Below are 23,102 nucleotides of genomic sequence, written 5' to 3'. Positions count from 1 at the left end.
TATAAACCAACTTAGTTAAGGGAAAGAGAGTGGGGAAAGACTTCCAAGGGAAAAACAAATGGGCTTTTAGGGAAGACAAATGAAGGGTTCTGATAAACCTCATTTACACAGTTTCCTTTCCTTTTCTTTCTTTCTTTCTTTCTTTCTTTCTTTCTTTCTTTCTTTCTTTCTCTTTCTTTCGACATTTTATTTATTTATTTTTGAGAGAGAGCCATGCACGAGCTGAGAAGGGACAGAGAGAGAGAGGAGAACAGAGGATCTGAAGCGGACTCTATGCTGACAGCAGAGAGCCTGATGTGGGGCTTGAACTCAAGAACTGTGAGATCTTGACCTGAGCTAAAGGGGGATGCTCGACTGACTGAGCCACCCAGGCAACTCTACACAGTTTTTTTGAAACACCTCCTGTCTGGAGACTGCTTTGGAGGGAAGTTAGTGGTGGCCATTTTTTCAGGAGGCTCTGCTTTAGTCAAATGATGGAAATTCAGTTAAGATTTCTTTCTGCTGATGTTCCTTTTGTTTTTTTTCCCCTGTCTTGGCTACTGTGAACAATGCTGCAATGAACATAAAGGTGTGGGTATCTCTTTGAGATCTTGATTTCAATTCCTTTGTATAAACACCCAGAAATGAGATTTCTGGATCAAAGGATAGTTCTATTTTTAATTTTTTGAGGAGTCTTCATGCTTTTTTCCATAATGGCTGCACCAGTTTACATTCCCACCAGTAGTTAGCAGGGTTCTCTTTTCTGTATATCCTCACTCTTTTGTCTTGGACTCAGCTCTTGTATTGTGATGTCATCAACTAGGGATCCCTGGAGGCATGTACATTGCCTGCATGATTTGTGTTGAGCCCCCACAGACATTTCCCCAACCAGAGCCAATCTTGTGGCTGGACTGGCCCTTGTGGCTCTTATTATGATGGCAGGATACATCTCAGCAACAACCATTGTGAACTTTGAAAAAACAAAGCTTATTAATCATATATTCTGGAAGGTACATGGCACACTCAAAGTCCTACAGTGAGCTCTTGTGTAGAGAAGGAGTGTGCAGACTCTGCCTTTGTTGGAGTCATGGGTGGTATGCCTACGATTTTGAGAGTTTAGTTTTTATTGGTGAATTTAAAATATAAGAGGGGGAATTAAAGCTTGGGAAAGGAAAAGCAGGGTCACACAAATGGTCAGTTATCTAGGTCATCCAGGGCTAAAAGGGGAAGTTCATGGGTGGGACAGCATAGCTCCTTATTTAGCTGTAAAGCTAGCAGTATGTTTATTTGAGATGGATGTCTTTGGAATGGATGCCTTGGCAATCAAAAGCTTACTGTCAGGCACCTCTGTTACAATTTAAAAAGCTAATTGTCTGGCACTTTTCACTCACCTATTATTATTTTTATTTTTTATGATGGCCATCCTATAACAGGTGTGAGGTGATATGTCAATGCAGTCTTGATTTGCACTTCCCTGATGGTTAGTGATGTTGAATGGATAAGGAAAGTGTGTGATAAAGAAAATGTGGTATTAATATACAATGGAATGTTATTCAGCCTTAAAAAGGAAGGAAATCCTGTGATTTTTGACAACATGGATGGACGTGGTGGACATTACATTGAGTGAAATAACCTAGACACAGAAAGACAAATACTGTATGATCTCACTTATATGTGGAATCTAAAATAGTCAAACTCATAGAAGCAGAGTACAGTGGTGGTTACTAGGGGCTTGGGAGGGTAGGGGAAATGGGGAGATGTTCATCATGAATAAATAAGTTCTGGAGATCTGATGTATAGCATACTGATTGTAGATATGTTAAAACAAGATAACAGGCCCAAAATGGAGTTGCTTATGCTAAGCCCCACATCATCAAATTGAGACTTAAACTAGTTTTGGCTCTCCCAGAAACCAGAAACTGTTTGATGCACTAGTTAAATAATCTGCCTAATAGATTCCTACCACTCCCTTAAAGAAAGTTACCTTGCAATATAGGACCTGCTTTTTTGCCTAGTATAACATCCTTGTTCCTGCTTCCTCCTGCCTATAAAAGTCTTTAATTTTGTATAGCTCCTTGGAGCTCCTTTCTACCTGTTAGACTGGATGCTGCCTGATCCATGAATCATTGAGTAAAGCCAATAAGATCTTCAAAATGTACTCCGTTAAGGGGCACCTGGCTGATTCAGTCTGAGGAGTGTACAACTCTTGATCTTGGGGTTGTGGGTTTGAGCTCCATGTTGGGCGTAGAGATTACTAAAAATAAACACACAAGCTAAAAAATTTTACTCAGTTAATTTTTTTGTTTAACAGGTGGCGAAATAGTACTATATACTTGAAATTTGCTAACAGGATAAATCCTAAGTTCTCTTACCACACACACACAAAACAGTGAGGTGACAGATTTGATAATTAGCCTAATTGTAGTGATTATTTCACAATGTATATGTATACCAAATCCATTTATAAAGTGATTTCTTTCTGTATCTGCTGTAACTCAAATGATTTCAGTTTATCCTTACAAACACACACACACACACACACACACACACACACTTCCTTTCTTTAGCCCTAGCATCTTCATACATCTCCCCAGTTTGTTTAAAACAGTCAGAGGGAGAAGGAAAGGATTTAAGAATTGAGAGGGGTCTCTTCCTCTGAGTAAATGAGACAAAGGTTTCTGTGTCATGGTCATGGATCTGATAGGCATTAGTCTTTGACCAGAATTTATGAGGATATTAAGGTGTGTGCATACTTAAAACTTAAGAATGCAAAGAATTATTCCCTACCCAGAAGGGAAAAAATAATCCCCCCAAAAGAACGACAGCACAGCCTTCTCAGATACCTGCAGTTTATGTCCTTTATTACAAGGAAAACATTAAAAACATTTCAGTCAGGAAGAGTGAATAAGTCATAAATGATCTAGTACATTTTTAATATTCTGACTTATTAGAGTGATTCAAAAGTCGCGGAGAGAGAGAGAAAATTCCTCGCATCATTTCCTGATCTTATTAGAGCCCAGCATAACAAGGGAGCCAAATCACACAGATAGAGTTCTCATTTGCCAGCATACATTTCCAAATTTGTAATGCTTCTCCCAACAGCTGACTCTGGGAAACAACAAAAAGCAGTTACTTTCAAAACGCTCCTTGTGATGAAGTGGAGAAAGCCCTGGATTGGTAGTCAGTTCAACTGGATTTCTGTATCAGTTATTCCACTAACTTCATGGTCTTCAGCAAATCTCTTAACTTTGTGCTCCTACATACAACAGGCAGCATTACAGGAGTGCTGTGCTATTAAAATGAGATAATTTAGATGAAAGCACTTTGAAATGCTTGAAGTGCTTTATAAATACAGATAATGACTAAATTCCAGAGGATAGGATCTGATGAGAGAGCTCAACTGACCAGTATGATAAAAGAAAGCAAAAAAGTTTACTATAGAAAAGCCCAGCCTCATTTTATGTCTCCATTTCTCTTTGATACAATGTGCTTAACAGAATGGGTTATAAAGAGAAAAAGAATAAGAAGTAGAGGAGACAGAGCCTGGGGCAGCTCAAATGCATTACTCATTGCAGTTTACGCATTAAGTTGAAGGCCAAGGGCTGGGTTGTCACCCCTGCAGGATGGTGTCTATCTGTCAAAGTGTACAGGCATCTCGGGGTTACCCTCACAGGCAATGACCACACGCCTGGTGCTTGCCAAGGCCCTATATCTGCAGTTGGGGGTCCTGGAACTTCCTGTCTCCCTGCAGTCTGTGACCTTCACTACACCCTCATGGCAGTTCATCTTGCCATTCTTGCACTGGATATTAGTGGTGCTGCAGATACTACGAATGTTCCAGATGTCTTCGTGGATGAAAGTGTTGACATGTTTGCACTGACGCACAGTCATCTTCCGTCTTTGCATCATCAAGTTGCAGTAGGCATCGTTGCCACCTGTCCCCTCAGGGTCCACATGTTGCCGCAGGAATCGTTGGTACATGCGATCCTGGCCATAGGAGGGCTGCACCAGCACCAGCATGGTCAGCAGCAAGAGCAGAAGCAATGCATGAATCCTCTGGAGAGCCATCACGACCTTGGAGATGCCTAGAGAGAAGCCCAAGGGGAAGGAGAAAGGAAGGTAAGATTTGGGCACCGGAGAGAGGTGAAGAGAATGGCAAACTGTCATTTCCTCAACTCTAGTCTCCTCTTTCCTCCTTATCTGTACCTTATCAGCTCCTCACTCTTCTCTGCTCACGACTTTTCTTGTCTTGCTTTTGCTAGAGCAAAGAGTATGTAAACATGGCTTTTTCTGGAAGCAAGAGTCGTTCTCTTTTATGGAGAGAAGTTGCTGCACTGAGGACAATAACTCAGGATGGACACTGACCGGGTGGCTGTCCATTGTATCTGGCCTGTATGGTTAGAGCGTGAACAGGAAGAAAAGGCAGAGCTAAGTGAAACTGGAGTTGACTATTTCTTGAGGTAATTCTCCAGTCATGTGATCTTTGGAGTGTTGAGTCCTCTGGAGACTCTGATTCCCAAAAATTTGGATAGACTCAGAATATGTCTTTTTTCTCTTCTTTTCTTTTTCTTTTTTTTTTTTTTGAGAGAGCAGGGGAGGGGCAGACAGAAGGAGAGAGAGAGACAATTCCAAGTAGACTCTGCATGGGCATTGCGGAGCTTGATGGGGGCATGAACTCACGAACTGTGAGATCATGACCTGAGCCAAAATCAAGAGTCAGACACTTAGCACTTAACTGACTGAGCCACCCAGGTGCCACTAGACTCAAGATATGTCAAAGAAAGCTGATGAACTGATTTTAATTCCTTATATCTGGAATTGAAGAAGTACAGAAAAGAGGTCGGGGCAGTATTAGGTATTAGTATTAGTATTAATATTTAATTTTCCTCTTAACTGGCTATTCTCCTATGATATTAAAATCAGGGCCTTTTGGAAATCCTGTTAATATTACATAAAGAAACCCTACAAAAGCAGACTATCAAGTCTCAGTGCACTAAAGGTAGTAAATATTGGCTGAATAAACTAATAAACGAAATGCATGAGCTTGTGAACAAATGAAGTGAAATGGATATAGAGCGCGAAGGTGTTTTCCAGGCTTGTGGAATTAACCAATAAGCTAAGAAACATTAAAAAAAATAAATCTTGGGGGGCCTGGGCGGCTCAGTCGGTTAAGCGTCCCACTTCGGCTCAGGTCATGATCTCACTGTTCGTGGGTTCAAGTCCCACATCGGGCTTTGGGCTGACAGGTCAGATTCAGAGCCTGCTCAGATTATGTCTCCCTCTCTCTCTGCTCCTCCCCCACTCACACTCTGTCTCTCTCTCACAAGAATAAATAAAACATTTAAAACAAAGTTAAAAAAAATAAATGTAGGGGCACCTGGGTGGCTCAGTCGGTTAAGCATCCAACTTCAGCTCAGGTCATGATCTCACGGTTCATGGGTTCAAGCCCCCTGCTTCAGATCCTCTGTGCCCCCTCTCTCTGCCCCTCCCTTGCTCATGCTCTCTCTTTCTCTCTCACTCTTTCAAAAATAAATAAACATTTAAAAACAAATAAAGAAATATAAATAGCACAATCTCCACATAAAAGGATGTGGATTATGGGGTTTTCTTTTTCTGTTTCTATGTACAACCCAAAAAACTAGGCCCTGCTGATATACTCCATTGTCCTGCATCTATCCTTGATGCTCTGCCTGTCTTGTCAATAGCTGTTGGTAATTCTCTGTATTCTCTGGCTGCAGGATCTTTGTGATGGCACCTCTTGATGGTGGGAAATAAACATTTATTTTACAGAGTCAACAAACAAACACCTCTGGAGCAACAACAAAGAAAGCATTGTGATATAGTTTCAGAACATTGCTGCTAGGGACTAATTAAAGAAAGGAATCCAAGGCCTATCTGGCTCTAAAATCTGTACTCTTTCTGCCATCTTCTAATTGCCTCTCCCACCCCACATCCCAAATATCCAAGGTACTATAGATGTTTGTGCTCAGAGTTGGTTCTCTCTAGCAACAGAATGTAATCAGGGGTGGAATAGGGTGGGAGTGGAGGTGGGAGTCACTTACCACACTAACTCACTAGCTAGATGCTGCCTTCTGGCTGTCAGTCTGGGACTGACATGAACTCAAACTGTGAACTGCTTGACTCTTATGATGAGGCAGGGTTGACTCAGTAGAGGGAAAAAAAAATCTCCAATTCAACAGGGAGTGAGCATCCCAATAGCAAAGGCAATTTTTTTGAGGAAGACTGGCCCATTTCTACATGTGCAGTCCAAGGGCTGGCCTCAGCTGAACCCCTGGGTTGACATATATGGGCACTACTGGCCTTTGTTTGCAAAGGTGCTGCTTCCTGATGCCGGATCACGCGTGTAAGTGACTGAAATGGCTGATGAGGGACCTGCGATCTGTTCCACCTAAAGCCTACACTTTGGTTAGTGGTAATGACAGGATGAAACATAACCATCATTCTTTTACATGCCACCTTCTATGTTCACAGCCACCTTTTGCCTGTGCACAGAAAGTTGTAAAGCTCTATGTCATATTGCTGTGCCTGCAGCTGATATGACAGATGGAGTCAGGAAAAGAGGGAAGTGAAGGAGTCATGGGAAGAAGGATGGATGGGAGAAATGATGCTCAATTTACTCCTCACCCCAGCACCCATGGATACAACTTCTGAAGGCACACTTAGCACTTGGGTAATGGCTTCATCACAATGATGTACTTTGGGTTGTTTTTCCCAGATCTGATCTTGCACCTCTCATCTTGCACAGTTCTGTCTACTTTCTCTCATCCTTCTTTGTGACCAAGATCATGGTTCAGCAAAATAACTGACTACAGAGAAAACCTGAACTATTCATATAAGAACAAACCCATGGCTTCAGCCACAATAACGAACTGATTTAACAAGACACGGGAAAATATTTGTGAACCGAAGTCCAATGTAGATGTCAATGGGTACATCTCAGGGTGCTAGGTACTACAGAAAATCAAATGATGCCTGAATCATCCCAACACATAGTTTTTGGTCAGAGTTTGTCCCAAAGTCTTTCTCCACTGCACCAGATTGACTCTCAATAAGAACTAATTTCTATATGGTGATCCCCAAAACCTAGCTTTGCCACATTAACTGTGTGACCTTGGGGAAGTTACTTAATCTCTCAGCCTATTTTCTCATAAGTAAAATGAGCATAATGGTAATACCCACCTCTTAGAGATGTTATGAAGAATTAATGATAAAATCAATGTCAAGCGCTTATCACAACGCCCAGCCCATGATAGTGTTTAGTAAATGTTGGCAATGATCTTTTCATAATTTCCATTCCTCTTGTTTTCCTTTGCTTCCTTCAATCTGATAAAAATAACGCATAACTGCACCAAACTGCATACATTTTGGATCCCTTCCCCCTTATTTTGTAGAGTACCTATATTCCCAAGAAATTACAAGGTCCCTTTTAAGCTGAAATATCTCACCTACTAGCATTTCTGCTGTGTCTCTAGAGAAATTTGTCCTGTCCAAATTGCACTGAAGTTTCTTCCTTGAATGTGACCATTCCTCAAAGGACTTGACATTTTTGAAGTTTTTCTTCTCTTTCCCTTGCAAAGTGAGTAAAGTACAGCTGACCAGTACTGCAACTCCTCAAATGATTCACTCCAGATGAAATGACTTGCCTGTGACTTGACATTTCATTCTAAACACCTTTGACGGTGAGAGAACAAGAGACCCAGAGTAAAAAGTGCTAGGATTGGCCACCAAGCTGCTACTAGTTCCAAAAGCAGGACAGGAAGCACCCACAGCCCATTGCCATGTCATCTCCGGGGAAACAGTCATTTGACCCAACACTAGAGCAGAGTTTGCAATGGTAATGCTCTAAGCAGATGTTTGGAGAAGACATGAGTTTTCTCAAATATGGTGTGATCAATATAATAATGGTCTGTGCCTTTAACCTTCTATATCAAGAGAGGGGCAATGATCTGTATGGAAGTCACTTTGCCTCATATCAAGGACATAGTACTGGTTGGAGACCCTGAGAAAGCATCCAAACATTCTACCACAAATTGGAATTTTCTTACTCTTTAAGGAGCTTTTGAGGTTTTATGATAAGGCACATTTTCTAATAAGAAAGGTTCGGAAAATTCTTCTCTCTAATGACAGTGTTTTTAATTTTGAAATAGATAACTCAAGGCAGACAGATTCATGTGCTGAGTATACACCTGTAACCTACTTCTCCATCACTTCCTCCCCAAATCTGAATATTTTCAGGGAGGCTGAGCTCTCCCAGATGGCACCTAGACACTGATCTATAACCAGAGTATTGAGAAACCAGGGTTTTTGGCCCATTTAAGAGCAATGTGGGCAGCAGGGGAGGCCACCACTGGGGATACTGTGACCACGACAGTTATACACTCACAAGATGGCAAACTGTAATTTATAACTGTAATTTATTAACTGCTTTCTAAATAAAATATTGAGGCACCTGTTGATAGGAATTAGGTTAACAGGAAGTTAATCACTTACCCTGTGGACTGATAAGTATATTTTACAAAGAGAATGTCGTTAACTTAAGTTTCTGTTTACTTGAAAACCAAATCTAGTTGAAGAAGAATAAAAAATAAGCTTGGAATCTTTCTATGCCTTCCCAAAGATCTCACAGTTGCCAGACATTAATTGATAAAGTAAGAGATTAGGGAGAAAAGACTGTAATAATGAATGAATGAATGAATGATAAAGTAATCACTTTTTGATCTTTATATAAAATAGCCATGAGAATATCCGGGGAGTATTCCATTCAAGGCAACATAAAAAAATTAGCTCCTGCTTAAGATAAGAGGTGTCTACTCTGCATGGATTTTGGTATTGATGCAAGATTACATGTATGAGTGTGGGAAAGAGAGAAAGTGTGATTAATCTGTTGGTATTTAGTCCTCAACTTTTCTCAAGGTTTAACATTTGTAAAAGTAATATTGGGCTTATTATTTGCCCCTTCTGAAAATTCTGCTTAGTTACCATAAGCCCTGGAATTTTCCTAGTTCTTTCTGTAAGATGAATTTAACCACCTTCTTTTTACAAAAAGCTAAAGTCCACCTCCCTACTGACTAATGAGGAACTGACTGATAAGGAAAAGGGCATTTCTATTGTATCCATTCCTCTCAGGGAGCAGCTGAGTAGAGAAAATGGGGTTTTAATAGATTTATAGGCCAATAGTGAGAAGACTTTGATTCTTACTGATTTCAGAGTCATTTTTATTTCTTAAGCATGTTGTAAAAAGGAAAGCAAGAGATCCAGGCAGGTCATTCTCCGGGCCCCTGGCAATGAATGTTGCCACCACTGTTCTGGGGTGTGGAGGGAAATGCAAGGAAAGGGGAGCAGAGTCAGCTGTGGCCTGCTGGTTATGGACGGAAAAAGGACTCATCAAAGTGGACAGGCAGGCCATTTTCACAGGCAACAGCAATGTGTCTGAAGCCTGGTGTAGCTCTGTACCGGCAGGGAGGCCGGGGAGACCCTCCTACGTGCCTGCAGGTGGTGATCTGGAAAGGAGACTTGCTTAGTCTTAAAGCTTCTCCGTAAGGGTTTCCATTCTTATTTCCACAGATGGCCTTGATGCTGCCCTTGTTGCCATGAATAAAGGTGTTGGTGTCTTTGCAGGGTGTGGTCAGGCCTCGTCTCTCCATCATGCTTTCACAGTATCTGTCATTCCGGCCCTTTGGTTTGGCGTCATAATGCTGGGTCAGGAAGTGCTTGTACCTGGAGTCATCCTGAGCCAGGGTTGGCGGGGTCAGACCCAGACCCAGCATGAAGACCAACAACAGGGGGCCCTGGCCCATCACCATCTCTTCCAACAGGGGCTCCTGCCAAGGGCAAAAGGAGGTGTGGTCGGGGCACAGAATGGCATTGCCAGATTAGGCTAAAAGGACAGGGACTTTCCTCTCTGACAGAGCTTCTAGAATCAGGTATCCTCAGTCACCTAATTACATCTTTTCTTTTCCCTTCCTCATTAATCTCAAATGTTTCATCAGTCCATTCCTTTGCAGAGTCAAATTAAAAGTTTCCTGAACACAACTCCCTGCCCCAACCATTCTTTCCTATCCCTTAGGATCACTATTTACCTTTCTATCAATCACAGCATTACAAAATCCATCCACATTCTTTACTTCACTGATTAACATATTAACAACCTTTATGTAAGTCCCTACTGGGTACCAGACACTGTGCTAGGTCCTGGAACACAAAGACCATCAAGATACACCAAATGCCTCCCTGAAAGAGGATGGTGCATCCAGGGAGAAGGGACGGAGCTCCAATTTCCTGAGATGAGACAGTAAAATAGGAGGCAAGAGCTATGAAGAAGGGGTACTTAGAGGGAACCCTGAGCCCAGGGAAGTGTCGATCAGAGGACTATTGAAGACAGGATGCCAGATACTCAAGTCAGTTAGTAAGCCGGCTGTGAGGAGAGCAGTTGAGAGCAGTTTTATCCTCAGGAGAAAGGAGGCAGACCTAGTTCCCCAAGAAGTAGGTGTTTCATGGCCAAAGGTGGAATTATGAGGTGCTATTTAGAACGAACAGGGAGGAACATGGAAGAACCCATGTAATGCTTGGAATTGGGTCTGGGTCAACTCTTAGAGAGGACTGGAAGAAGAAGAATAAAAGCTTATCCTCAGTTGTTTTATGCATTGGGGACACTTTGAATCATTCTCAGATAACATTTTCTTTTTTTAAAAAAAATATTTATTTTGAGAGAGAGAGAGAGGGAGAGAGAGAGAGTCAGAGTCCCAAGCAGGCTCCAAGCCAAAATCAAGAGTGGGACGCTTAACTGACTGAGCCACCCCGGCGCCCCTCAGAGAATATTTTCTAATTTTTCCTGCACGTGTACACAGACTGTTACACACAGGCAAATGATGTTACCTTGTGATAAAAACAAAAACAAAATAAAAACAACTCCTTAGACACTTTTCCCCCCTTAAACTCTATGGCTCAAACTCACAACCCTGAGATCAAGAGTCCTGCCAGGCACCCCTCCTTAGATTTTTTCAAGTCAAAGGCCTTACAATTTGCTGCAATGATTTCTCAAATTTTTCGCAGAGGAAGAACAAGGAGAATAGGATCACCACCATTCTCTCTCAGGAGCTGTCAATCTCAAACTGTAGAACTCACACATCCCAGGGGCGGTGTGTCAGACACTCAAACACACCCACAGGGTAAACAAGGTGCTTTTTACCTGGAGCATGATGTTTACTCAGTGATAGATAATTAAAAATAGGATTAGGGACGCCTGGGTGGCTCAGTTGGTTAAGCATCCAACTCTTATTTTGGCTCAGGTCCTGATCTCACGGTTGTGAGATCTAGCCATGTCCAGCTGCACACTGGGCATTGGAGCCTGTTTAATATTCTCTCTCTCCCTCTCCCTCCAACCCTCTGCTTGTACTCTCTTTCTCTTTCTCTCTCTCAAGAAAAAAAAAAATAGAATTAAACAAGTATAGATGATAGCAAAATAGAGAAGAAATTCTTTATGGACTTTTAAGATTGTATTTCTTATGAAATTTGTAGATTTGAGAATTGAAAGATATTTGGTGTTTGCAGCAAGTAGTTTCTGACTATACCTTTAGTTCTTTGGAGAAAACCTTAAAGAGTATTCAGTGCCTTTTAAAACCATCATAGTCCTTGAAAACAATATTACATTATATGTTTACTATCTAGAATTTAAATAAAAATTTGAGGAAAAAAATCATCTTGATTCTACATAAGTCAGAAAAAAAAACCATAGTCCTACACATTATATCAGATACATGTGAATGCCCCATATCCAACAATAAAAAAAAAATGACTTTTCACTGAATATCTGAAAGTGATTTTTATAATTTTGTTTCTCAAATTGTCTGTGAGTAATTAATTTAATTTATGAACAGCTAGGTTTTTTTGGCAATCATCACACATACTGAGAAATTCTCATAATGGGAGAAAATTTTGACCTTTGAATTATTCTTGAATGTAATATAATTCTTTTGAATACCAAATTTAATAATAGATGGTATATTATCATAGATATTAAATTAATTATTGATTTTTATGTTGTGCTTTTTTGTGTGTAAGTCAATAAACATTATTTTCATATAAAATTATTTTGGTAGACCTTACAGAGGCAATAGGTCCTAGCAGTAAGCCTGTTGCTAAACAGCCCTGGGAGTATGATCCAGGGTTTTGCTGGTTACATGGAAGGCATGTGACAGAGTAAGCAAAGTGAGCTCTCATTCTCATCAACATTTGGCATTGATCCACCTTGTCTGTTTCATAATAACTATAAACAAATTTGGTACACTGCTGAAAAATACCAGATTAGACACTGAGGAATCTTTTGACCATTCTACAATACTGAAATAACCAGCGGCTGAAAAGGTTTCCATTAAGCACACAGAGTATCATTTGTAATAGAATCAAGTGAAATTGTGTTCTTGGAAGTTTAGCAAGAAAGTGGCACATCATTGCAGGGAGGAGAGCCACTCCTAAAAGAATAACAAGTATTCCTACATGGTTGCTGCTCCAATTCAGTATCTACCAAGTTCTTTACACTTACATTGAGCTTTTCATTCTCCTGGCTGTGTTTTCTTTTTCTAGTTTTTTTTGGAAGACCTCATCAAAGTTTTATTGACTTGTAATCAACTAAGTTTCCTGTTCAGCAATGCCTTCTAACATCAAAGGTATTGTAGAATAACACGATGTCAAGACAGAAGGGACGTTAGAGACCACACAGTCAACACCTCTCTGCCAGAGAGGGAGAAATCCCAGAGTTAAAAAGAAAAAAAAAAAATCAGGAAGTAGAACCAGAGCTGGTAGTACCCAAAAGAGTCATTAGGTGGCAGTGGTGGATAGGAATGTTGCCAAGGGTTTCCGCGCCAGGGAGGAGACCATGGGTGCTTGTTGGAAGTGCCAGTGTTAACAGGCTGTGGGGCAGATATCACTGCTCACAGAAGGGAGTATGAGCTGGCAGGTCTGCCAAGAGTGTCTGTCCAAACACTCTATGCTTTAGATATTAAGATCAAGGACACTTTACTAGATATAAGTGTTAAAGCAAAAGTCACGAAGCTGATCTGTCCACAAGGATATAATAAAATAAAGGTTATCTCTTGTCAAGTTTCATGGGTGCCATTTCCAAGCCATTATCTATGTGATCTTGGGCCAACAATGACCTGTTTACTTGTCAGTGTTTCCTACTGGTGCGTAATCTATAGGAGGGCAGAGCCGATATTAGTCACCTTGAATCACAGTGTCTGCCTCATGGTAGACCCTCAATAATTATGTTTTTAATGGCTGACTTCATTTTCCTCTCCAGGCCTACTGTATTCATCTGTAAAACTTTTAGGGTTGCTAACTCTAAATGCCTCTTTCTCCGTGGTTCTCATTAAGCATAAAAGCCTTTTCTAGTTCCACCAGGATGGAATTGCAGAGACAAGTTTGTGTCTAAGTGTAGTTGGTGGCACAAGGCACCACCTGGAAGAAACAGACGATAGGTTGACTGAGACGCATCATCTCTTAAGGCTTGGTGTGTAAGCCAAGCCTACAGCCCACCTCTAGTTAAGACATTGGACTGACATGACACAGGAACTTCACATCCTAAAAAACCACTTGCTTGTTGGAGCTTGAAGGCCCTCATGTCCTAGCCTTAGAGGTAAGGAATATTTTTGTTTCTGATTTGCAGCATTTGTACATTCATTCTGTAACAATTTAGCTGAGGTTTGCCCAGGTTTACTGCAATCTTAACTCCCTCAGCCACCCAGAAACCAATCCTAGCAAGTATACACTAGGGCCACCAGTAACAACATCTGCTCTCCCACTCATAACTTCCTCACTTATATACTCAATACTAAACTTCCCCTAAAGAGAGGTCAAATGGAATTGGGAGAAAACAAGTAAGAGATTATTTGTGGTGGGGAAGCAAATCTGCGTAGGCCAAGGGTACAGAGATCTGGTGGTCAAATTCATTCACATTTGTCCTTCCACACCCAAGCACATAACCATCACATTTTTCTTACTGGAATTTGTCCCACAATTTGTTTTCTAGATTAACTTTACCTTCTGCCTCAAACAATCCTTTAATCTTCACAAAAACTAATATTCTCTCTCCTCACAGGCAATGCTTTGTATTCAAGAGATCTATCAAACTTTATTCATTAGGGAGTTAACTAGACAGTTTATGATCAGTGACTATGGTTACAGCTTCCATAAATATGGTCTCACACTTTTATTTGTCCTAGGGCAATATTCTCCAAAGTGGAAGCAGGACACCTAATGCATATTCCTCCCTTGTCCCCTTTCCTTCTTTCTTCTGTTCAACCTGCAGTGTACCTTTTTTTTTTTTTTTTTTTTTTTTTTTTGCTTTTGCCATGTGTTGTTCTATTGTGCTTTCAAAAAGACCCAAAACTTTCTTAAGGAAAGAATTAACAGGAAAGATTACAAGAAAACAAATTTAAAATATACTTTGTTTCTTTCCTTGTTAAGCCACAAATGACATCAGGGGCGGAGGGTGGGGGTCCAGATACCCTTCAGCAAATGCTTTTCCCAGATCTGTGGGGACTTTATCACAATTTAGGAAACCCTTCTAAATCTCCACTTGTTCCCAGTATCACTAATTTCCTTTTATTTCTACATTTAGGCTATCCCAGAAGAAATCTGTTTGCATTTTACATTTTAGAATCTGACTTATTTCCTTCTTAATTTTTGAACTTGGACCAAGAGTTTTTAAAAGGGAAAAAATGGTTTCACTGAAGTGGATGGATGTCTAGAAATAGTATACATATAAACAAACAGAAAAATAGATTACCCAGGAGGAAGAATCTTACAAAAGTCTGGAAGTTTCCCTCCAACTGAAGATGGGTTCCAGCTGTTTGTTCCTGGAGATGGGTTCCAGCTGTGTGAACCTAGAGGCCCCCTTTTGGTTCTGATTATATAGTGATCAGATAAATGGGGTGGGAAGACTAGATCTAAAGATCTCTGATCCTGGCAGAGGCATGAAAACCAAGGACACTGCTCTTGGACAAACAAGGAGAGTCATTCACCTTTTCCCTGGGCATGACTGGGTCAAATATTAACCCATCTGAATGGATTAGAAATTTGTTCTGGAAGGCCAAGTTTGATAAACATGGCCTTTTGTCCCATAGCTGCCTATTTCTGATGTCTGTGGTTCTGACTCTTGCCCATGACAGGACATGCAGTAATCTGGATCCAGAAGATGTTGTTTCTGATCCTATGGGCCATCTCCAAGAACCGCCTTGGAGAAAGCCTGCAGAGTAAGACGATGCTGTTTCACTGTCCTTTGTTCTTACCCACATAATTTTGTTTCATGAAAAATGCTAAGTAGGCTATTTCATCGACTTCACAGAACCAGGAAAGTATTCCCAGAGAAGGTTACGTGACAGCTATTCATACCCTGCCTGTGACCTCAACCTTCCAGCTACTAACCCTCAGAAGTTTCCTGGCTGTATTTCCTGGGCTTCTCCTTCCTTTCATCCTAACCTGTTCACAAGAGATAAATCGCAAGCACTCAATTTTCTGTTCCTTGTAACACAGTTGCGAAATTTATCTCCACCATCAGTGCAACACTGATACTGCATCTACTCACAAAGCAGATTTGGATTTGTTGCTTGAATAGAAACAAGCCAACTGAGCCAAAGGTCACTGGGGTCACTTTATAAAGATCCTATAGTTTCAAATATCAGGTAGCTGCAGGCTGCCAACTGCTTCACAGACCCTCAGCAACCATCTACACTGGTGTGGCATCTCCAACAGGGCTCTTTTTAAAAAAATCCTCAACCCTCCTTTGTCATCCATCCACCTGTTTTCCGCCTGGCTGTCTTTGAGAAGGTGTCAGTAAAGACAGGCTGCCTGCCAATAAAATAACTGTACTTGAAGTCATCATAATAATCATAATAATTAGTCATTGCCTTTCGTTTTATGATGCTCTCACATACGTGATCATATTTAACTGTCACCAGGACTGTGTGAGGTAGGTGTTACGTTAAGTCAGGAAGCTCCTAGATCAAACAGCAGGGGAATGGTTTAGGCAGACTTCAAACCCCTCATCTTCGGGGAGCGGATCTACTCATCTTTCCAGACTCAGCATGAGCGGCGCCTTCTCTGAGTCCTGCCAGGTGCTTCACAGTCCCACCCATCCCAGGAGGAGTTGCCCACGTCTTCCTTTGGGGGATTCTCTGTACCCAGGACACACCGTGCTGAGGCCAGAATGGAGCAGGGGTCCCAAGCTGACTCTAGACTTCAGGTGGGTCCTGGTGTGGGTGAAAAGCTAGTGGGTCAGCCCAAGTGAAGCCTATTTGTGTCAGTCTGTGACGCTCCAGGGATGGATTCATCCATAGAGAAAGCCATGATAAGAGGTGGGAGAAAGATGCCAAGGCTGTGGACCGGTGTTGGGCAAGGAATATGGTGTGCTTCATTCACATCCCCTCTGACCTGGCCTCCTGGGGCCTACAGGGAGGGCTCTACAATAAAAAATCAAGGTTGTTTCATGAAATCTCTTTAAGATTCAGGAAGCACACAGCAAACCACTGTAAACAAGTTCACTACATGGTTGACTGCAGGTGGTGTAGGGGGTGGGGCAGGAGGCAAAATACCTTCCTGGAGGAGGCTCCTGTTGAGACAGAGTTGAGTCGAGTCTGGACAAGAACTACAGCAACAGGTTAGACCATGTGCTCTATCAAAAAGGAAGAGGACACTGTGTGTTGGCATCTTCAAGCATTCTCAGCAGCATGGGACCCTTTTAGGGCAGGGATAGACCTCCCCCAGGGAGCTGGAGTAAGAAAGAACCAAATGGCAGCCTCACTATGTTGGCTAAAGGGGCTAGTTTGCAAACATGTTTGCACCCCCTGGGAACTTCAGGAATGCTCAGGGAAGAATGCGAGCTGATCTGGAGTTCTTACAACACGGGTGGGATGGATCTGGCTTTACTTCAGGTTAGGAAACAGGTCGTTAGCCATCACCCTTTGATGATTTCTGTCTCTCCATTAGATGGAATCCTTAGAGAGGAATAATGGTTTCATTCATCTCTGCATTCTTAGTATCTAAAAGAGTGACTAACTCCTAGGCCCCAAGCTTTTTTGTTACCTCTCATTGCTTCTAGAAATATACCATCTGATCTCACTTTGGAAATCCCAACCACAAACTCTCCTGGATTCTCTTACATCTTACAAACACAATTGGGTTTGGCAACAGCTACTGGACAAGGTGGGCCTGACTCCCACGTAGAGCAGGAAGGCTTCCAAGGTTACCAGGAAGGCTCTGCTTCTGGCTGACTGGTAAATCCTGAAAGCCCATGGATAGACCTTCATTTCTTAGGTACTGGTCCCTGTTCCAATGCCAAAATTCCTAGGAGGATAAACTCCTTAAACAGCTGTCTGTGATTCACACATGCTTGGGCATGGGCTTTATGGCCCAGCTGAAGAATGGTTTTAGGCAACTGGAATGGCCTGAGGATTTGAGGAGGAAGAAGAGTGGGCAACACAGAGAGCCTGGAAAAGGACAACCTTCACTGGCTTTTCAGCTGTGTTGAGGCCCAGCCCTGCCTGAGCTTCACTTTTTCCCCCGGTTCTCTTCCCTTTTCCCCGCACCTCCCAGCCAAAGTCTGAGCTAAAAGGAAAAAGTCTGGTGCCAAAGTCTGAGCTAAAAGGAAAAAAGTCTGGGGAAGTGAGAAAAGGGCCGAGCACACAACCGCAAACTGCCTCTCCCTCAGTACCTGGTGCCTCAGGGTTACTGAAGTCTCTGGAAAGGAAGGGACAGGCGTGTCCCTGATCCACACGATTGTTCTGCCAAATACCAAAGTTCAAAGTCTGTTAGGTACCAAGAGAATCAACAAGACAAGGGGCCCACAGAGTGGGGACTCTACCTGCACCTAACAGGGTGCCCTAGTCCTCACTTTCCTTTTGTGGGCAAACCTGATATTTGAGAGTGGTACCTATTTTAAATTAATCATATATCACTATTTAAAGAGATGCTGAAGAGCTGAGTTCTAAAAAGTTGTTAATGGGTTGCCTGCGTGGTTCAGCCAGTTAAGCGTCTGACTCTTGATATCAGCTCAGCTGAGGGTCAGGATCTCACGGTTCATGGGATCAAGGCCCATGTTGTTGGTCTGTGCTGGCAGTGTGGAGCCTGCTTGGGATACTCTCTCTCCATCTCTGCCCCTCCCCTGCCTTCTCTCTCTCTGTCTCTCAAAATAAACACATATTAAAAAAAAATTAAAGTTATTAGTCAGTCATTTAGTGGGGAGGACACGGCCAGGCCCATTGCAACACCCCTATGGCCTCAGCAATCCTGGACAGTGAAGCAGTAGCAAACTCCCACAGTCTGTGGAGATCAAGAGGACTTGATTAACAGGATCCTTCTCTGACAAATCACCTAAAATGTGCACGCGCGCACACACACACACACAGTCCCATGGCCTGAAGCACCAGGCCAAACACCAACTCACACAAACAGACCAGCTTCTGATGTTAGCTTTATGCTGTATTGCTGGGAGCAGCCTCAGGCCTCTGCACACAGCCAGGTCCCTTCTTTGCCTGTGGTATTTCACCTGACAACTTGGGGAGAATTAACACCCTCCCCCACATAGGTGACAATGCAAAAAGCCAGTTAGGTGAATGGGGAATGGTTTGCTTTCGGTCCCATGGTTTTTCCTTTCTTTTCAGCTTGGCACAATGTGGTTATGATGAAAAACATAAAAGAAAGGTTTTGGGGGGGGAAGTTTGACTATTTCATTAAAATGCATTTAAGTGCGGGGTGCCTGGGTGGCTCAGTCGGTTGGGCGGCTGACTTCTGCTCAGGTCATGGTCTCGTGGTCCGTGAGTTCGAGCCCCGTGTCGGGCTTTGTGCTGACAGCTCAGAGCCTGTTTTGGATTCTGTGTCTCCCTCTCTCTGACCCTCCCCCATTCATGCTCTCTCTCTCTCTCTATCTCAAAAATAAATAAACGTTAAAAAAAAAATTTTAAATGCATTTAAGTGCTTACTCATTTGTATTTCTAAATACCTACAACAAGGAATTATATCTATATTTTTCAGTAATTTTAATAGGTGTGAAGTAATTGTCAATTGAGAAAACCCCACTCATATATTTAAAAAATGTTCTGACAGCTTGAATTTGAAAGTCCTTCCCCTCTTCCTGAAATTTTTCTTGTGTCTCTTCTTCACGCCACTAGTTTCCTTGCATGTAGACACAGGAAGCCTAGGGTTCTCCTTCTAAGGACTCAAGTGCTGGTGTCCTTTACCCTTTAGACAGAGTACATATGTTTAATTCTGTCCTTAACACTAATTATAAAATTAGGTGATGGAGAGAAATGACTAATCTCTAAATTTGTTTTAACTCTAACTTTTGTTTAGGTTTATAAGCATGAAACTTATTGACTAACAGAAGTAATGGTTAAAAGAGGATGAAGCTCCAATGAAAAGAAGGATCACATCTCCAGGAATGGGTGGGTGGGGGGGCAGTATGACTGGGGGAAAATAAGCCACACTCTTGCTTACATGCCTGTGTATTTTCAAACAAAGACAAAAATTACACATGTACTGTCAACAAATGTGGGGCTTTGTGCCCATTCTCTCTCCCAGGTATCTCAAGGTGTTCTTCTAAGAATTACTATTAACAGAAATTGCTCTTTGCTCAAATATGGATTAAGTGAAAACTCCTACTGAGGGGTTTTACTGGCCTGATATGGTCCACTTTCTTAGCCATCTACTTTAATTTCTGAATCGCATGGGCAAATGCTTCCAACAATAGCTTGACAAATCTCTTACCTTTGCCTGCTTATAACCTGACATCTGTCCTTTCAACAATAGCCAGAAACATTCTTCTTTTCCTGGAATGGTTTTTCCCCATCTTCTCTGCCAAACTACAGCTCTTCTCCACATTACTAGAGTACCCTCTTTTATATAAGGGTCATTTACACACTGCCACCCCAAGATGTCCTAGAATAAGAAAGAGGGAGACCTGGAGGACTATCAAGGCCTCATTTTACAGATAAGGAAACTGAGGAACAGAGAAAGATAACATGCATTCTCCAAGGAACATCTGGTGTTCCAGGACCTAGAAGCTTTCCAGCACACTGCACAGCTTTCGTATTCCACACTAGCAATTTCTAGAAAATTAAAGCTTATTTTAAAGGTGCCACTGAAAGTTGTTGTTTAAGGGAAACCTATTGACTATTTCCATGAATTTCAAAAATATTTTACTCCCCCTTTATCTGTAAAAGAGTTGCTTAAAATAAAGTGTATCAAAATTGTCCTTCGGCACTAACTAGTTAGTAACTGTAGTTAAGGAGTTCTTTGAATACCTGAGGCTGCTTCTGGGAAGTTAGTTGGCCAGTGCTATTCAGGTAATTATGTCACTTGTGTTTCTAGTGATTACATTTATGACTTGATTATAAGGTTCTTAACAACACAGAGGGAGGGTCTTGCCTCATTTGCGATTTCCCTAGTCCCTGGCATGATGCTAAAACTGTTTTTACTGTCCTTCCTAAATAAAGATGCTCTGTTTCGCCCATGTGTTACCATGTGTTACCATATGACACGCTGTCTCAGAGTAAGAAGGCCAAGGATCCCAACATTCTAGTAAGAAAGCTTGGGGTAGAGGTTGTTCGCAGGGTCTCCAAGAAGTTCAGCCCTGGCTGAGGGTGGGTTAAGGGTGAGGAGACAGATGTGAGTAACCAGAAAATGAAAACATCAGCCCCAAGTGCCAGTTATGCTGGCAAAAAAGAACAAGGCCTGCTTCATCAATCTGACGATCCACCTGGGTACCAGGTAAAGAATCCTTAGGTTTGAGCAAGTGCAGTCTCCCCCCCCACCACCACCCGCCCCCCACTCCCCGCCTCCATTCTGTCCGCCAATTCTGTGCTCCCCCTCTGAGCCCACATTCTAGGCAACAGATTGTCGTGCTGCCATCTCTGCTCAGCCGCGGGAAGTAAACCTCAGGGCGGGAATGTAGACTCGCTAACTCGTATGAGAACAGGACTTTTAGCTTCCTTCCCATTCCTCAGCAGCTCCAACCCGATTCCGCAAACGCCTCCCCGAAGAGCCCCACACTGACTCTGCTAAGAAGGGGCTCCTCGGGCCAAAACGCTCTTGGTAAAACTACTGACAAGGAGGAGGGGCGGAATGTGAACCCACCTCGGCCTCGGAGCAAGGCTGCAGAAACGCGCAGGGCGGCGGAAAGAGGTTTTTCTCACCGGCTTCTTCCCCTCCCCTTGTTTGATGATAGGGAGCTGGTAGAAGACGCAAAGACGTTCTTTTGAATCCTGTTTTGGATCCTGGGTGGGGTCAGTTTGCGATTGTGTACACTGCTACACCGACGGGCGGGGGATGCAGCGGAAAGGGGGCGGGGAGGAGGACGGCGTTGGAGCCTCTGTGCAGTTGGGACCGCACCCTGTTTCCCCGAGAGGGCCCTTCCGGCCGGGACCTGCCTCTGGAGCAGGAGCTGCGGGCAGGTCCCTGCCTGGAAAAGGAGAGGGCCTTGGAGACCCGAGCCCCACGCGCCGCGGCCTCTAGGACGCGACCTCCGGGGACAGCGGGCCTTGGGACACCGGTCCCTGCTCCCAGGAGCGAGGCGGTCCCTCCGAAGTGTCCGTTGGCGGAGAGTCCAGGAGACCGGGAAGTTTCTTCCCTCATAGCTCATCAGCCTCACCTGGCACGTGTTCGTCCAGTGCACCTTTCTTTTGCAGAACAGTCGGAAAGTGAGAAAGTTTGTACAGAACTAACTTTGGCGTAGTTTGGAAGGAAGGAAGGAGAAAAAGCAAAAGTCTGGGCTCGTCCGGGATTTGAACCCGGGACCTCTCGCACCCAAAGCGAGAATCATACCCCTAGACCAACGAGCCACGACAGCAAAAGTTTGCCTATGTTTCCTCTGAACATTACTTTTCCATTCACAGTTGGCCGCCAGGCTGCTCCAGAGTTCTGATACATGTAGTGACATTACCTTTTGCCTCGAAGCCCTTTCTCCCATCTTCACAAAGTCTCACCCTTTTGAAAGCTGACACGGGTTCTAGCTTCGCTTATTCTCCCCGATCCACGTTTTGGAGCCCTCCAGAGGCCGGATAGGGTGAAGAGAGGCGACTTTTCAGACCTCAGGCGGCGTGTTGGGCTCCACCGAGCACCGCCAGACGGCTGAAGCTGCGAGCTGGATCCTGGAGAGAGCCTGGCGGGGGCCCGAGGGTCCGAGCCAACCTCGCCTGCGAGGCTGTAGGGTCCTGAGCCCAGGCCGGACACGCGTGCAGCTACCTCGCGCGAGCCTAACACCCTAGGGGCAGGAAATGGTGGGCCTCAACATATGCGGAGCCGAGGTCAGTGGGACGTGCGGCCGTCTGGCGCGTGTGGGGATAGTTCAGGCACCTAAGGGAGAATGGACTTTTCCATCTCCCCACCTTTGCCTCACTTGTTTCCTGGGTCTGGAATTCTCTCTCCTAGGCTCAGCCCAACTCACGTCCAAACCTGTTGCAGTTAACTGCTCTGGCTCAAAATCTTTTTTGTAAAAGTATAAAAATATATAAAAGTTGTCTTGTAAGGGCCTCCCCCTGAATGGCTGTGTATATAGAGTGCGGGCGAACACTCGGGACAAGGGTCACAGTTTAGGGGTTTTCTTTTGCAAATTGGGGCCTCTCAGCCCGTAGCGCGCAGACATGTGCATACAGCGTTTATAGACAATGTTCTTCTGTACCAAACAGTGGTCTTGGGTTTTCGAACCGTAGACTTCAGGCAGCGATCTAGGATCAAATAGAAGCTAAAAGAACACATGTGAGGGAAAATTAAAATTAGCTCCCAGTCCTTCCAATTCGCTGCCAGAGTTGGCTCTTAGTCGCCTCCTCCCTAGAACCTGTGCCGAACAGGATCCACTTGTTCACACATGCTTGATGAAGCTCAAACTCTTTCTTTGGGACAGGAATAAGGTCTGGACAAAGTAACTCTAGAAGACCCCCCAAAGAAACAAGAGAGCGATGGATTCTTGGGTGACACCAAAACTGGAACTCCTCCTTCGAGCCGGAATCGAACCAGCGACCTAAGGATGACCGCACGGGGAGCGCACTACAGTCCTCCGCTCTACCAGCTGAGCTATCGAAGGGAGCACACGTAGCGCCTCTGCAGAGTCACCT

General features: G+C 43.3%; 2 protein-coding genes and 2 non-coding genes across 12 annotated transcripts; all 4 read right to left on the bottom strand.

The window, feature by feature from the left end:
• Positions 1 to 2,819: 2,819 nt before the first annotated feature.
• Positions 2,820 to 21,238, bottom strand: RNASE4 (ribonuclease A family member 4). 5 transcript variants are annotated; one of them, XM_019430605.2, is made up of 3 exons: positions 21,127 to 21,154; positions 16,590 to 16,669; positions 2,820 to 4,064 (listed from the first exon to the last, which is right to left on the bottom strand). In XM_019430605.2, the coding sequence occupies exon 3, from the start codon at positions 4,045 to 4,047 to the stop codon at positions 3,610 to 3,612; it is 438 nt and encodes a 145-aa protein (XP_019286150.1). In that variant the 5' UTR covers positions 4,048 to 4,064; positions 16,590 to 16,669; positions 21,127 to 21,154; the 3' UTR covers positions 2,820 to 3,609. The 5 variants fall into 5 exon arrangements, with proteins under 5 accessions (XP_019286150.1, XP_019286148.1, XP_019286151.1 ...); XM_019430603.2 differs by lacking the exon at positions 16,590 to 16,669 and having other exon boundaries at positions 21,127 to 21,238; XM_019430606.2 differs by lacking the exons at positions 16,590 to 16,669; positions 21,127 to 21,154 and adding an exon at positions 14,805 to 14,913.
• Positions 9,187 to 21,232, bottom strand: ANG (angiogenin). 5 transcript variants are annotated; one of them, XM_019430601.2, is made up of 2 exons: positions 21,127 to 21,232; positions 9,187 to 9,821 (listed from the first exon to the last, which is right to left on the bottom strand). In XM_019430601.2, the coding sequence occupies exon 2, from the start codon at positions 9,801 to 9,803 to the stop codon at positions 9,363 to 9,365; it is 441 nt and encodes a 146-aa protein (XP_019286146.1). In that variant the 5' UTR covers positions 9,804 to 9,821; positions 21,127 to 21,232; the 3' UTR covers positions 9,187 to 9,362. The 5 variants fall into 5 exon arrangements, with proteins under 5 accessions (XP_019286146.1, XP_019286145.1, XP_019286144.1 ...); XM_019430600.2 differs by lacking the exon at positions 21,127 to 21,232 and adding an exon at positions 16,590 to 16,671; XM_019430599.2 differs by lacking the exon at positions 21,127 to 21,232 and adding an exon at positions 14,805 to 14,907.
• A 520-nt stretch (positions 21,239 to 21,758) lies between the features above and the next one.
• Positions 21,759 to 21,830, bottom strand: TRNAP-UGG (transfer RNA proline (anticodon UGG)). The gene has a single exon. It is a non-coding gene; the product is annotated as a tRNA-Pro (tRNA).
• A 1,150-nt stretch (positions 21,831 to 22,980) lies between these two features.
• On the bottom strand, positions 22,981 to 23,071 carry TRNAY-GUA (transfer RNA tyrosine (anticodon GUA)). The gene is given in 2 exon segments: positions 22,981 to 23,016; positions 23,035 to 23,071. It is a non-coding gene; the product is annotated as a tRNA-Tyr (tRNA).
• Positions 23,072 to 23,102: the final 31 nt, after the last annotated feature.

The sequence above is a fragment of the Panthera pardus genome, unplaced genomic scaffold, assembly GCF_024362965.1.
Source record: "Panthera pardus isolate Hobbes unplaced genomic scaffold, ASM2436296v1 HiC_scaffold_24, whole genome shotgun sequence".
NCBI classification, from domain to species: Eukaryota; Metazoa; Chordata; class Mammalia; order Carnivora; family Felidae; genus Panthera; species Panthera pardus.
Note: the sequence above shows the minus strand (reverse complement) of the source record. Positions and strands in the feature narration are given on the sequence as shown.